Below are 13,242 nucleotides of genomic sequence, written 5' to 3' on the forward strand. Positions count from 1 at the left end.
ACACACTTACTAGAATGTAAGCACCATGGGGGCAGAGATTTTTTTCACTATTTTTTAGATTTTATTTGTATTCAAGTTAGTTAACATATAGTGTATTATTAGTTTCAGGAGTAGAATTTATTTTTTTTCAGGAGTAGAATTTAGTGATTCATCAGTTGCATACAACATCCAGTGCTCATTATACCAAGTGCCCTCCTTAATGCCCATGAGATTTTTGTCTGATTTTTCTACTGCTATAATTCCAGAGACTAATAACAACTGATAAGATAAAAATCTGTTAAGTAAATGAATAAGGAGAGACTGATGTATCCATCTCAACAATATTCAAAGACTCATCTTAAGATTCAACTACTGGAGTTCTTGCATCAGGGCATTCTTGTTCCAGTATAGTGCCAAATTGAGTAGCACCAATTTTGGCCTCTGAGATTCTTCTTTTTCTATGCTTCCAGTACTGATTGTAGTAAACATCTTTAGTTGCCTATCCTATGGTCATTCTCTTCTAATTCCTTGTTAAAAGAATCCCAGTTTTGTTCTGTGGCTGAAATTGCTCAACCTCAAAGAAAGAATCACAATTTATCTTGGCCAAACACAGCATCTCTGTTCCCCTTTGCAAGATACCTACTGTCCCAGCCTCCCTTGCAGCCACGGGATAAGACATAAAGGGAAGACTTCTGGAGTATTATGGGAAAGATGTTAATTGTCAGATAAAAAGACAGATAAATCCTCATTAGGAGAAAGATTAATTGCTCCTGACCTTTCCTCCCTGCTTGGGAAGCTGATGTGAAGATATGATGCTTGGAGCTACTGCTTAGAGCAATAGCTTGATATTGCTTAGAGCTACATCCCTTCTATGTTCATGAGATGGATTAAGGATGACTGGCAGAAAGGAAGGGTTTTAAAAGCCCAGGTCCTTGATACATAGTAAATTGGTGAATTAGCGCTAGAACTGGCTACCTCCAGGCTTCTGAGGGTTTTTTTTTTTTTTAAGTTTCTATGACTGAGGAAGGAGTTAAGATGGCGGAGGAATAGGGGGACCCTAAGCTTGCCTCATCCCTCAAACACAGCTAAATAAATCATTCTGAATATCCAAGAAATCAATCTGAGGACTGAGAGAGTAAAACTTCACAAATGGAGGTAGATAAACAGCCACCTTGTGGAAGGTAAGAGCTGCAGAGAATTGATTTGGGGGAGAAAAGAACTGCAGGTGCTGCAAAGGGGAAGGAGCCCAGACTATGGAGAGAGAGAGAGAATGCAGGGGATTGCATGCTGACTACCACCAAGTTTTTATAAGCAGTGAAATGCAAAGTCTCAAGTTTTGGAGGTTTGCGACATTGCCAAGGTCATGCCTGGTGGGCTTGGTGGTGCTCCAGTGGGGAAGGAGGACAGAGATGTGGGAGTGGGCAGCATGATCTGAGGATCCCCTGGGTTGCACAGGAAAAAAAAAAAAACTTCCCCTGCTTGGAGTGCATTTGGGAGAGGTGGCACAGCCTCTCCAGGGACAAAAGAGCTGGCAACGCCAATGTGCTACTGTATTCACTGGCATAGGAACAGAGACACAGGTTGAGAGCAACAAACCTTGGTGCTGGCCTTTCTGCTGCACTTCACCATAAACTCTGAAACACTTCACAGTGGTGTGACCGATTTCTGAGACAAATAGGCACTGGCCACAATGCGGCGAAACCCTCTCCCAGAGGACCCACACAGGTCTGCACTGCATGGGTCTCCAAAATATGGAGTTTTGAAACCCAGCCGCACGCCTAAGATAAAATACAGGAGTACTGTGCTGTCTGGGAGGCAGATAGCTCGGGCACAGACAGGGTGAAGGCAGGGATCTGATGGAAGCCAGGAACACAAGAAGGGTGATTGTTTGCTCTTCTGTGAGGGCTTCCTAAAGCATGAACTTCCCACTCCAGGGAGGAGAGAACAGGACAACGCCATTCCATGCCTCACCACCATCAGCACTGACCAACTTCAGTAAGCCAAACAGCAACACCCATCAGAGGCTGGAGCCCCTTACACCAAGCCCCACCCCCTTGTGCCCTGCAGATGTGTCTCCACTAGGGCAAGTCCACCTGAGAATCAGCACAGCAGGCCCCTCCCCCAGAAGACCAGCACAAACTCCTTGCACATACCAAGTCTACTGATCATAGAGTGCTGCAAAGCTTCAGTTCTAGGGGAAATAGGATCTAGCTTCCTTTTTTTGGGTCTAGCTTCTTTTTTAAAAAAAGATTTTATTTATTTACTTAAGAGAGAGAGGGCATGAGCAGAGGGAAGGGCAAAGGGACAAGGAGACTCCCCACTGAGTCCAGAGCCCAACACAGGGCTTGGATTCTCAGGACCCTGAGATTATGACCTGATCTGAAGTCAGACACTTAACTGACTGAGCTACCCAGGTGTCCCAAGGATCTAGCTTCTTTTGACAAGTAAACCAAAACACACCTAGGATCCAGCTTCCTTTTTTTTTTTTTTTTTTTGAACTCTTCTTAATATAGCTATTACTCTCAGGAGCAGGAATACAACAGGCTTTCCTAATAATCACACACACACAAAAAAACAGTAATTCAGACAAAATGACAAGGCAGAGGAATTCACCCCAAAAGAAAGAACAGGAAGAAGTCATGGCCAGGGATTTAATCAATACATATACAAGTAAGATGTCTGAAACAGAATTTAAAACAACAATCATAAGGATATTATCTGGGCTTGAGAAAAACAGAAGACACTAGAGAATCCCTTACTGCAGAGTTAAAAAAAAAGCTAAAAACTACTCAGGCCAAAATTTAAAATGCTATAATCTAGATACAAAAACTGAATGGATCCAATGACAATGAGGATGGACGAAGCAGAGGAACAGATCAGTGATACAGAAGATAAAAGTCTGAAAAATAATGAAGCTGAAAAAAGAAGGAAAGGAAGGTATTGGATCACAAATGTAGTCTTAGAGAACTCAGCTGCTCCTTAAAGGGTAATAACGTTCCTACGTAGGAGTACCAGAGGAAGACAAAGAAAAAGGAGCAGAAGGTTTATTTGAGCAAATTATATTTGAAAACTTCCCTAATCTGGGGAAGGAAACAGACATCAGAATCCAAGAAGCAAAGAGAACTCCCATTAAAGTCAACAAAAGCCAGCCATCACCAAAACATAGCATAATCAAATTCACAAAATACACAGACAAGGAAGTAACCCTGAAAGCAGCAAGAGGAAAAGTCCTTAACCTACAAGGGAAGACAGACCAGATTCCCAGTAGATCTGTCCAGAGAAACTTGGCAGGCTAGAAGAGAATGGGGGGATATATTCAACATGCTGAATGGGAAAAATATGCAGCCAAGAATCCTTTATCCAGCAAGGCTGTCACTCAGAATATAAAGAGAGATAAAGAGTTTCCCAGACAAGCAAAAACTAAAGGAGCTCGTAACCACTAAACCAGCCCTGCAAGAAATATTAAAGGGGACTCTATGAGTCAGGGGAAAAAGACCAAAAGCAACAAAGACTAGAAAGGAACAGAGAACATCACCAGAAACACCAACTTTATAGGTAACACAGCGGTACTAAATTCATATCTTTCAATAACTACTCTGGTTTAAATGGACTAAATGCTCCAGTTGAAAGACGCAGGATATCAGAATGGATTTAAAAAAACAAAACCCATTGATATGCTGCCTCCAAGAGACTCATTTTAGACCTAAAGACATCTGCAGATTGAAAGTGAGCAGATGGAGAACCATCTATCATACTAATGGATGCCAAAGGAAAGCCAGAGTAGCCATACTTATATCAGACAAACTAGATTTTAAACCAAAGACTGTAACAAGGGATGAAGAAGGGCATTATATCACAACCAAGGGGTCTATCCACCAAGAATATCTAACATTGTAAATATGCCCCCAACTTGGGAGCACCCAAATATATATATATATATATCAGTTAATAACAAACATAAAGAAACTCACTGGTAATAATACAATAATAGTAGGGGACTTTATTTTTTTTAAGATTTTGTTTATTTATTCATGAGAGACACAGAGAGAGAGAGGCAGAGACACAGGCAGAGGGAGAAGCAGGCTCCATGCAGGGAGCCTGACACGGGACTCGACCCCAGGTCTCCAGGATCAGGCCCTGGGCTGAAGGTGGCACTAAACTGCTGAGCCACCTGGGCTGCCCCATAGTAGGGGACTTTAACACCCACTTACAACAATGGACAGATAATCTAAGCAGAAAATCAACAAGGAAACGTCTTTGAATGACACGGTGGACCAGATGGACTTAACAGATATATTCACGACATTTTATCCTAAAGCAGAGGAATACACATCCTTTTCAAGTACATATGAAACACTCTCCAGAATAGATTACACACTGGGTCACAAATCAACCCTCAACAAATACAAAAAAAAAAATTGGGATCATACCCTGAAAATTTTCAGACCACTGTGCTATGAAACTTGAAGTCAACCACAAGAAAAAATTTGGAAAGACCACAAATACATGGAGGGTATAGAACATCTTACTAAAGAATGAATGGGTGGGACACCTGGATGGCTCAGCCGGTTGAGCATCCAACTCAATTTTGGCTCAGGTTATGATCTCATGGTTGTAAGACTGAGCCCTGTGTTGAGCTTTACACTCAGCAGGGAGTCTGCTTGAAGATTCTTTCTCCTCCTTCTGCCCCCTCCCTCTAAAATAAATAAATAAGTCTTAATTTAAAAAATGAATAGGTTAACCAGGAGATTAAAGAAGTAATTAAAAGTATACATGGAATCAAATGAAAATGAAAACACGAGAGTCCAAAACCCCTCCCAAAGGATGTAGCACAGGCAGGGCTGAGGGAAGTATATTGCAATACAGACTTACCTCAAGAAGTAAGCAAAGTCTCAAATACATAACCTAATGTTATTCATAAAAGGAGCTAGAAAAGGAACAGCAAATAAAGACTAAAACCAGCAGAAGAAGGGAAATTATAAAAATTAGAGCAGAAATAAATGATACAGAAACAAACAAACAAAAAAATAGAACAGATCAACAAAACTAAGAGCTGGTTCTTTGAAAGAATTACTAATAAAATTGATAAACCCCTAGTCAGACATACCAAAAAGAAAAGGACTAAATAAATAAAATCATGAATGAGAGAGGAGAGATCACAACCAACACCACAGAAATAGAATTACAAGTGAATATTATGAGAAACTATATGCCAACATATTGGAAAACCTAGAAGAAATGGATAAATTCCTAGAAACATATATATTACCAAAACTGAAACAGGAAGAAATAGAAAATTTGAACAGATCCATAACCAGCAAGGAAATTGAATCAGTAATCAAAAATATCCCAACAAACAAAAGTCCAGGGCCAGATAGCTTCCCAGGGGAATTCTAGCAGATATTCACTTCCTTAATTAATTAATTAATTAGAGAGAGAGAGAGAGAGAGCGCGCGCTCGCAGGGGGAAGGGGAAAAGGGAGAGAGAACTCAAGGAGACTTCCTACTGAGCACAGAGCCTGACGCAGGGCTTGATCTCATGATTCTGATATCAGACCTGAGCCAAAACCAAGAGTTGGGTACTTTAACCAACTGTGCCACCCAGGCACCCCTCTGCCAGACATTTAAAGAATAGTTAATGCCTATTCTTCTCAAACTGTTCCATAAACTAAAAATGGGAGGAAAACTTCCAAATTCATTCTACAAGGCCAGCATTACCTTGATTCCAAAACCAAAGGCCCCGGGCAGCCCTGGTGGTGCAGCGGTTTAGCGCCACCTGCAGCCCGGGGTGTGATCTTGGAGACCCGGGATCGAGTCCCGCGTCGGGCTTCCTGCGTGGAGCCTGCTTCTCCCTCTGCCTGTGTCTCTGCCTCTCTCTTGCTCTCTCTGAATGAATAAATAAATAAATATTTAAAAACAAAAACAAAAACAAAGACCCCACTAAATAGGAGAATTAAAGGCCAATAATCCTGATGAACATGGCTGCAAAAATTCTCAAAAATATACTAACAAATCAAATCCAACAGTACATTAAAAAAATTATTCAACATGACCAAGTGGAATTTATTCCTGGGCTGCAGGGGTAGTTGAATATTCACAAATAAATCAACATGATTTAGGGATCCCTGGGTGGCGCAGGGGTTTGGTGCCTGCCTTTGGCCCAGGGCACGATCCTGGAGACCCAGGATTGAATCCCACATCGGGCTCCTGGTGCATGGAGCCTGCTTCTCCCTCTGCCTGTGTCTCTGCCTATCTCTGTGACTATCATAAATAAATAAAAAAAAATTTTTAAATCAACATGATATATTACATTAATATATATATAATATATAATAATATAATATATTACATAATATATATTATACATAATATATATTTTTTAAAGATTTGTTTATTTGAGAGCGAGAATGAGAGTGTGCATGTATGTGAGTGGGGGGAGGGGCAGAGGGAGAGGAGAGAGAGAATCCTTTCTTTTTTTTTTAAAGATTTATTTATCTATTTATTTATTTATGATAGACATAGAGAGAGAGAGAGAGAGGCAGAGACACAGGCAGAGGGAGAAGCAGGCTCCATGCAGGGAGCCCAACATGGGACTCGATCCCGGGTCTCCGGGATCACACCCTGGGCTGAAGGCAGCGCCAAACCTCTGAGCCACCCGGGCTGCCCCCGTATCCATTCTTGATAAAAACCTTCAACAAAGTAGGTATATATGGAACATATCTCAACATCATAAAAGTCATATATGAAAGACCCACAATTAATATCATCCTCAATGGGGAAAAACTGAGAGCTTTTCCTCTATGATCAGGAACAAGACAGGGATGTCCATTCTTATCATTACTATTTAACATAGTACTAGAAGTCTTAGCCTTAGCAATCAGACAACAAAAAGAAATAAAAGGCATCCAAATAGGCAAGAAAGAAGTTAAACTTTCATTATTTGCAGATAATATGATACTCTATGCAGAAAATCCAAAGACTCCACCAAAAAATTGCTAAAACTAATATATAAATTCCAAAAAGTTACAGGATATAAAATCAATGTACAGATATCTGTTGCATTTCTATACACCAATAATGAAGCAGCAGAAAAAGAAATTAAAGAGTCTATCCCATTTACAATTTCACCAAAAACAGTAAGATACCTAGGAATAAACCTAAGCAAAGAGGTATAAGATCTGTACTCTGAAAACTACAGAACACTTATAAAAAGAAATTGAAGAGAACACAAGGAAATGGGAAAAAATTCCAAGCTCATGGATTAGAAGAACAAACATTGTTAAATGTCTATATTACCCAAAGCAATCTACACATTTAATGCAATCCCTATCAAAATACTAATAGCATTGTTCACAGACCTAGAACAAACAACCCTAAAATTTCTATGGAAGCACAAAAGATCCTGAATAGCTATAGCAACACTGGAAAAAAAAATGGTGGCATCACGATTCTGGATTTCAAGCTATATTACAAAGCTGTAGTCATCAAGATGGTATGGTACTGGCACAAAAACAGACACATAGATCAATGGAGCAAAACAGAAAGCCCAGAAATGGGCCCTCAACATTATGGTCAACTAATCTTTGATGAAGCAGGAAAAAAAATATCCAATGGGAAAAAGAAAGTTTCTTCAACAAATGGTGTCAGGAAAACTGGACAGTAACATGCAGAAGAATGAAACTGGACCACTTTCTTACACCACACACAAAAATAAATTCAAAATGGATGAAAGACCTAAATGTGAGACCGGAAACCATCAAAATCCTAGAAGAGAACACAGGCAGCAAATTCTTTGACCTCAGCTATAGCAACTTCTTTCTAGACAGGTCTCTGGAGGCAAGGGAAACAAAAGGAAAAATGAACTTGACTTCATCAAGATAAAAAGTTTCTACACAGCAAAGGAAACAATCAATAAAACTAGCAGGCAGCCTATAGAATGGGAGAAGGTATCTGCAAATGACATATCTGATAAAGGGTTAGCATCCAAAATCTATGAAGAACTTACCAAACTTAACATCTAAAAGACAAATAATCCAATTTAAAAATGGGCAGAAGTCATGAATAGACATTTGTCCAAAGAAGACATCCAGATGGCTAACAGACACATGAGAAGATGTTCAACATCACTCATTATCAGGTAAATACAAATCAAAACTATGATAACACCTAACAACAGATGTTGGGGAGGATATGGAGAAAGATGAACCCTCTTACACTGTTAGTAGGAGTACAAACTGATGCAGCCCGACTGTGGAACAATATGGAGGTTCCTCAAAAAGTTAAAAATAGAGATGCCAAAAAAAAAAAAATAGAGATGCCTGGGTGGCTCAGTAGTTGAACATCTGCATTTGGCTCAGGTTGTGATCCTGGAGTCCTGGGATCAAGTTCCGCATCAGGATCACTGCAAGGAGCCTGCTTCTCCTCTGCCTATGACTCTGCCTCTCTCTCTGCATCTCTCATGAGTAAATAAATTTTAAAAAAAAAAATTAAAAATAGAACTACCCTGTGATCCAGCAATTGCACTACTAGGTATTTACCCAAAGGATACAAAAATACAGATTCGAAGGGGTACATGCACCCCAATGTTTATAGCACCACTATCAATGATAGCCAAACTACGGAAAAAACCCATCAGTGTCTATCGATTGATGAATCGTTAAAGAAAATGTGAGATATATATACATATATATATATATGAATATTACTCAGCCATCAAAAAGAATGAAATCTTGCTATTTGTAATAATGTGGATGGAGCTAGAATGCATTATGCTAAACCAATTAAGACAGAGAAATACAAATATGATTTCACTCATCTGTGGAATTTAGGAAACAAAACAGATGAACATACAGGAAAGGGGAAAAAAGAGAGGGAAGTAAACCATAAGAGACTCAACTATAGAGAACAAACTGAAGGTTGATGGAGGGAAGTTTTTTTTATTTTATATATATATAATATACAATATATATTTTATATATTATAATTTTATAATATATATAAAATATATATTTTTTATTAAAGTTCGATTTGCCAACATATAGCATAACACCCAGTGCTTATTCCATCAGGTGCCCCCCTCAATGCCCATCACCCAGTCACCCCATCTCCCTGCCCACCTCCCCTTCCACCACCCCTTGTTCGTTTCCCAGAGTTAGGGAGTCTCTCGTGTTTTGTCACCCTCTCTGATATTTTCCACTCATTTTCCCTCCTTCCCCCTATAATCCCTTTCACTATTTCTTATATTCCCTGTATGAGTGAAACCATATAATGATTCTCCTTCTCCGACTGACTTACTTCACTCAGCATAATACCCTCCATATTCATCTATTTATTTATGACAGAGAGAGAGAGAGAGAGAGAGAGAGAGAGAAAGAGAGAGAGAGAGAGGCAGAGACACAGGAGGAGGGAGAAACAGGCTCCACACCGGGAGCCAGACGCGGGACTCGATCCCGGGACTCCAGGATCGCACCCTGGGCCAAAGGCAGGCGCTAAACCGCTGAGCCACCCAGGGATCCCCGTATTCGTCGTTTCTAATGGCTGAGTAATATTCCATTGTATATACAGACCACATCTTCTTTATCCATTCATCTGTCAGTGGACACCGAGGCTCCTTCCACAGTTTGGCTATTGTGGACATTGTTGCTATAAACATTGGGGTGCAGGTGTCCCAGCATTTCCCTGCATCTGTATCTTTGGAGTAAATACTCAGTAGTGCAATCCCTGAGTCATGGGGCAGATCTATTTATAACTCTTTGAGGAACCTCCACACAGTTTTCCAGAGTGGCTGTACCAGTTCACATTCCCACCAACAGTGCAAGAGGGTTCCCCTTTCTCTATATCCTCTCCAACATTTGTTGTCTGATGGAGGGAAGTTTGTGGAGAATGGGCACCCATTTAGGGTGATGGATATTAAGGAGGGCACTTGTTATGATGAGTATTGTGTGTTGTATGTAAGTGATGAATCACTGAATTCTATTCCTGAAACCAATATTACACTATATGTTAACTAACTAAAATTTAAATTAAACTAAATTAAATTTAAATTTAGAGGAAAAAAATAAAAAAATAAAAAAAATAAAATAAAGTTTAGGACTTAATCCACTATAAATAGGTTATTCTGTTAGCTGTAGTTAAAAGTATTCCTAACTGATACAATGATCAGGTTCATTATAAAATATACCACCACTCTTTAGGTGTGTTAATTCATTCAATTAGTTTATAGTCAAATATTAATTGGTCTGGGATATAGTTTGCATATCTCTACTTGATTTCAAGTTTCACTTTCAGAGGCTACCCTAACTTCTCTCATTTCTAATTCCACTACCCTAATCATGCAACCACTTCAACTGTCACAGCACTGAATACCTCAGGTCTGCTTTCCCAGCACTCCTTTCCCTGATCTGTTACTTCTTCCAAATCTTTCCAACTTGTGCGAGGTTGCAGGCATTTCTGAATCAAAATAATCTCTTTTATTGAGATAAATAATTGATTTCATTGTTGAAAGAATCAGAATACAATTGATGCTATCATCAACAAAAGCTATTAGAATTCCATTTGTGGGAGTTTGGATACTATGTTCATTTACTTATTCTTTATCTTATTCCAGTTTCAAGAGGTGGTTTCTTACCTAACAGAGGAACAACAGTAGTCCTATATTTCCATTTGTCCTATTTATTCTTTGTTCCTTTTCCCCTCTTTTCTCGTCTTCCTTTGGATTATGTTTTGAGTCCCTCTTATCTCCTCTATTGACAAATTACCCACACCTTTTAAATTTTTTCAGCAATTGCTCTAAGCTTTACAATATGCATCTTTAACTTATCACCATCTACCTTTGAATGTTACAGCATTTAACACACAATGTAAGAATCTCTTAATGATATACTTGCATCCTATCTCCTCTATTCTTTCTGCTATTGTGCTCATACATTCTACCTCTATAAATGTTATAAATCCCATAATATACTGTTTTTATTTGTACTTTAAGTAGTTCTCTCTCTTTTAAAGATATTAAAAATAAGAAAAATGTCTGTTATATTACTCACATATTTACCATTCTTTTGTGTAATTCATGGGTCCATCTAGTATCCTTTTCCTTCATGCCTAAAACACTTCATTTAGCATTCCTTGTAGTAGAAGTTCACTAGTGATGAATTCTCTTGGCTTTGGCTCAACTGAAATGTCCTTATTTTGCCTTCATCTTTGAAGAGCATTTTCATTGGATACAAAATTCTAGGTTGACAGTGTTTTTCTTGTAATACTTTAAAGACATTCCACCATCTTCTGGTGTGCATTATTTTTGATGACATACCAATGATTAATCTCATCTTCAAGATTTTCTCTTTATCACTGGTTTTCATAAATTTAATTCTATAGTGCCTTGATGAGGTTTGTGTTTATGCTGCTTGTGGTTCACTGGGATTCTTGATATGTTGAAGAGAATTTTCAGCAGATTCAGAATAATCTGGAAGTTGAACAAGATAATTACAAAATTGTACACTGTGTTTCATTCTTAACATGTTGTTAAAGGTAAATGAAGAGTGCTTAACCACTATTCGCAGCTCCTAAGCAGCTTCTTCTTTTTAACCATGGCTTCAGAAACCAGGTACTGAAAAGAAAGTTTGGGAAATTGTTCTGTCTGCTGTCCTGATCAGATTCTAAACACTGTAATTGCATAATTTCCCTCTATGTGGCATAACTGTAAAATACCTGTAAAAAGGAGAAAGGAAAAAAGTTGTGTGAATTAGTATGTTTTGCATAATGGCCTTTTCAACATTTTCTCCTATTTTCACTAAGCTGTTTCTTTTTTTAAAAAATCTCCAGGTATGGTTTATAGTTGAATATTAATCGGGTTGTGGATGAGGTCCACTTCTAAAGTGAGACAGAGCTGTAAATAATTTATCCTGGGGATGTGTTCTGGATTGGACCTTGTCAACATGATATCTGGCCAGGCAGATAAAACACTCCAGGCAGAGTATAATAAGGATTACAATACTGACTGCCCAACCTCTATAATGATTCCTGATTCTATGACCACTGGGGCAGGCCTTGTTGGTTGGCAAATGTTAACAGAATTACTACACAATTATTATTCATGAGGAAGGTCAAAGCTTCATGATAAAGGGCAACAAATAAGAGAATGATCCTGCATAAGGGCAGGATAAAAATAGGGTTAGAGATAAATCCTTCTCTCTCCTTATTGAACCATTCATAGTTATTATTCCTAATTCAAAAATTATTATATTTCTTATATCACCAGCTAGACAGAAAGGAATTAACATATAGAGGGTACCTACTATATTCTAAGCACTCTATGAAGGGTTTTGATAACATTATTTAATATTTACAACTATAGGAGGAGGAAACTATCTAACTCCATGTTACAGATAAGCACACTGAGATTCAAGAACCTCCAAAATCACACAGCTGGTAACTGGAATTTGCCTCTAGGTCTGCCTGGCCTCAAAACTTCCTGCTTTAGCTGCCACACAGTGCATTCAGCTCCATCTTCTAAAAAGGACTTCCTGCGGGGCGCATCACTGGCTCAGCTGGAGAAGCATGTAACTCTTGATCTCAGGGTTATGAGTTTAAGCCACATGTTGGGTGTAAAGATTACTAAAAATAAATAAACTTTTTTTAAAAAAAAGTACTTACTGAGTCAACTATCCTTTGGCTTCATGTCAATAGGCTGGCATTCTCTAAGTCACTTGCTTAGATGGAAAAACCCACTCCTCCTGTCACATGATTGAGCGTGTACACTATCTATAAGGGAATAATATGAATGAAGAGCTATGGACCATTTTCAAAGTACTGGGATAGTGCTTGTCTCAGACAGAGTGATGATATTGCCATGTCCCAGATTCACTGACAAGATGTTCAGAAGGGAATCCTCCATGAACACAAAGTCCTGTGGCCTCTGGAACTCTCCTGTCAAGAAGTCTGGATTGGAGTAACTGCTTGCAGCCTCTTAGGTGGCATGGATCTCCTAGTGAGCTGACTGTTTACTTGTCTCACTCAGGCTGTAGGTACTCCTGATCCATATTGTAGAGTCCTACTTATCTGTCCCATCCTTGGGACGGGGGCAAGGGCACGTGGCAGAGGAGGAAGGCTTAGGAAAAGGAAGAAATTGAGGAGACTGGAACTGTCAAGACCAAGCATTCTTTACTGTATTAAAACAAGCCATGTGCTAATGAAACTTAATTTGTGAGAAGTGGACCAAATGTATGGAATGTTCACAGTTTTCTGCCTGAACTCCAGCCTTAGGACA

The 13,242-nt window shown here is 39.0% G+C and overlaps 1 protein-coding gene across 3 annotated transcripts in view; it reads right to left on the reverse strand.

Moving 5' to 3' along the window:
* Positions 1-13,242, reverse strand: part of ACOT9 (acyl-CoA thioesterase 9) — a 65,190-nt gene that overhangs the window by 38,932 nt on the left and 13,016 nt on the right. Inside the window, exon 4 of one of the 3 annotated variants that reach the window (XM_038587077.1) lies at positions 11,021-11,439. In XM_038587077.1, the coding sequence (XP_038443005.1) occupies positions 11,021-11,076 (56 nt within the window). In that variant the 5' untranslated portion in view covers positions 11,077-11,439. Of the gene's footprint in view, positions 1-11,020; positions 11,440-13,242 lie in introns of those variants that run through there. The other 2 variants (XM_038587080.1, XM_038587078.1) reach the window with 2 other exon arrangements.

This window comes from Canis lupus, chromosome X (assembly GCF_011100685.1).
Source record: "Canis lupus familiaris isolate Mischka breed German Shepherd chromosome X, alternate assembly UU_Cfam_GSD_1.0, whole genome shotgun sequence".
Lineage (NCBI taxonomy): Eukaryota > Metazoa > Chordata > Mammalia > Carnivora > Canidae > Canis > Canis lupus.